Below are 1215 nucleotides of genomic sequence, written 5' to 3'. Positions count from 1 at the left end.
AAAAAAAAAAAAAAAAGAAAAGTTACCATAAAGTTTCTCGTGAATCTCAACTTCTGTTTTGCGCGATGTTTTCGTTATGAATATAAACGAGTTTCCGCAATAAAAATAAAAAGCAATAGTTTTGCTCGCATAGTCGTATACTATTCTTTCCAGTTTTTGGTGATTAGTTTTCATGAGTGTTTTAAATTGTATGTTTTTTATAAACTTCTTTCGTAGTTTCTTTTTGTTTTTTCTTTTTTTCTTTTTCTTTTTTAATATCAATGTAAATATTCATATATAATAGATAATCAATAATATGTATTTTCAATTCGCAATGAATAGGATAATTAAGAGATAAAACAGTTTCATAATCTGCTCGAATTACGTAACATAATTATTATTCAAACCCATGCATATATGTATGTGTTTCGTAGGAAGACGGGGAGCGAGTTTTCCACGTGATCACTTGGAAACCTGCTTTATTGGAATTCTATTTCTGTTGGCACTACTCTACGCCAATGTGCCCTCCCGGACTCCAGTTCAGTTGGGAAGGGGGGAACATAGTATTTCTAAAGTATCTCTAAGGCCTCATTGACCCATGAATTGTTCATCTTTGCATACTTTGTTCCCGATTTTCGCCTTTGAAATTTAATTAATGTAATCGCCTAAATTTATGATGACTGGTACAATGAATTATTTTTATTGTATGATTATTATGCGTATATATTTATTTATATTCACGATGATGTATACAAGCAATTATCTTGTCTTTTGTTTAGGTGTACGACAATGTATAGTTTCGTGAAACAATAGTTTTGAAAGTGTTATATCACCTGTCATCATATTTATCGATCGAGGTCAGAATAAAATGTGAAATTGAAAATGTTACATTCCTAGATTTTTGTATTTAAATTATTTTTTAGAATTTATTTTGTTTTGAGGAATAAGATTAAGAGAAATTTTAAAATGATATTTTATAAAATCATATTCCACCGTTATATTATTTTTTGATAATATTTTTTTTTAATTTTCAAATTGTTATTACGTTATATGGTCAGTAAATTTAATTTCTCTGGTAACTAAAATGTATTCATTCACATTCTCGTAAATTTCATTTTGAAGCATTACAAAATTGAAATTAATTAAAAACGGAGAATACGTTTTTCATATACGCAAATACCACTAAACTTTTATCAAGCCAGCGAGCATATTTCTAAAGTTATTTCACAAAATATA

General features: G+C 27.7%; 1 protein-coding gene across 3 annotated transcripts in view; it reads left to right on the top strand.

Annotated features, from left to right (window-relative positions):
• The window catches only part of LOC102671460 (AT-rich interactive domain-containing protein 5B-like), a 106117-nt gene that overhangs the window by 86895 nt on the left and 18007 nt on the right, over positions 1-1215 (top strand). The window contains exon 3 of one of the 3 annotated variants that reach the window (XM_031514267.1): positions 414-861. The exons of the other annotated variants lie outside the window; for them this stretch is intronic. Within the exon in view, the coding sequence (XP_031370127.1) occupies positions 414-563 (150 nt within the window). The 3' untranslated portion in view covers positions 564-861. Of the gene's footprint in view, positions 1-413; positions 862-1215 lie in introns of those variants that run through there. 3 annotated transcript variants of the gene reach the window in all.

Source organism: Apis dorsata, unplaced genomic scaffold (genome assembly GCF_000469605.1).
Source record: "Apis dorsata unplaced genomic scaffold, Apis dorsata 1.3 scaffold_946, whole genome shotgun sequence".
NCBI lineage: Eukaryota > Metazoa > Arthropoda > Insecta > Hymenoptera > Apidae > Apis > Apis dorsata.
The sequence above is the reverse complement of the archived record's forward strand: the minus strand, read 5'-3'. Positions and strand labels throughout refer to the sequence as shown.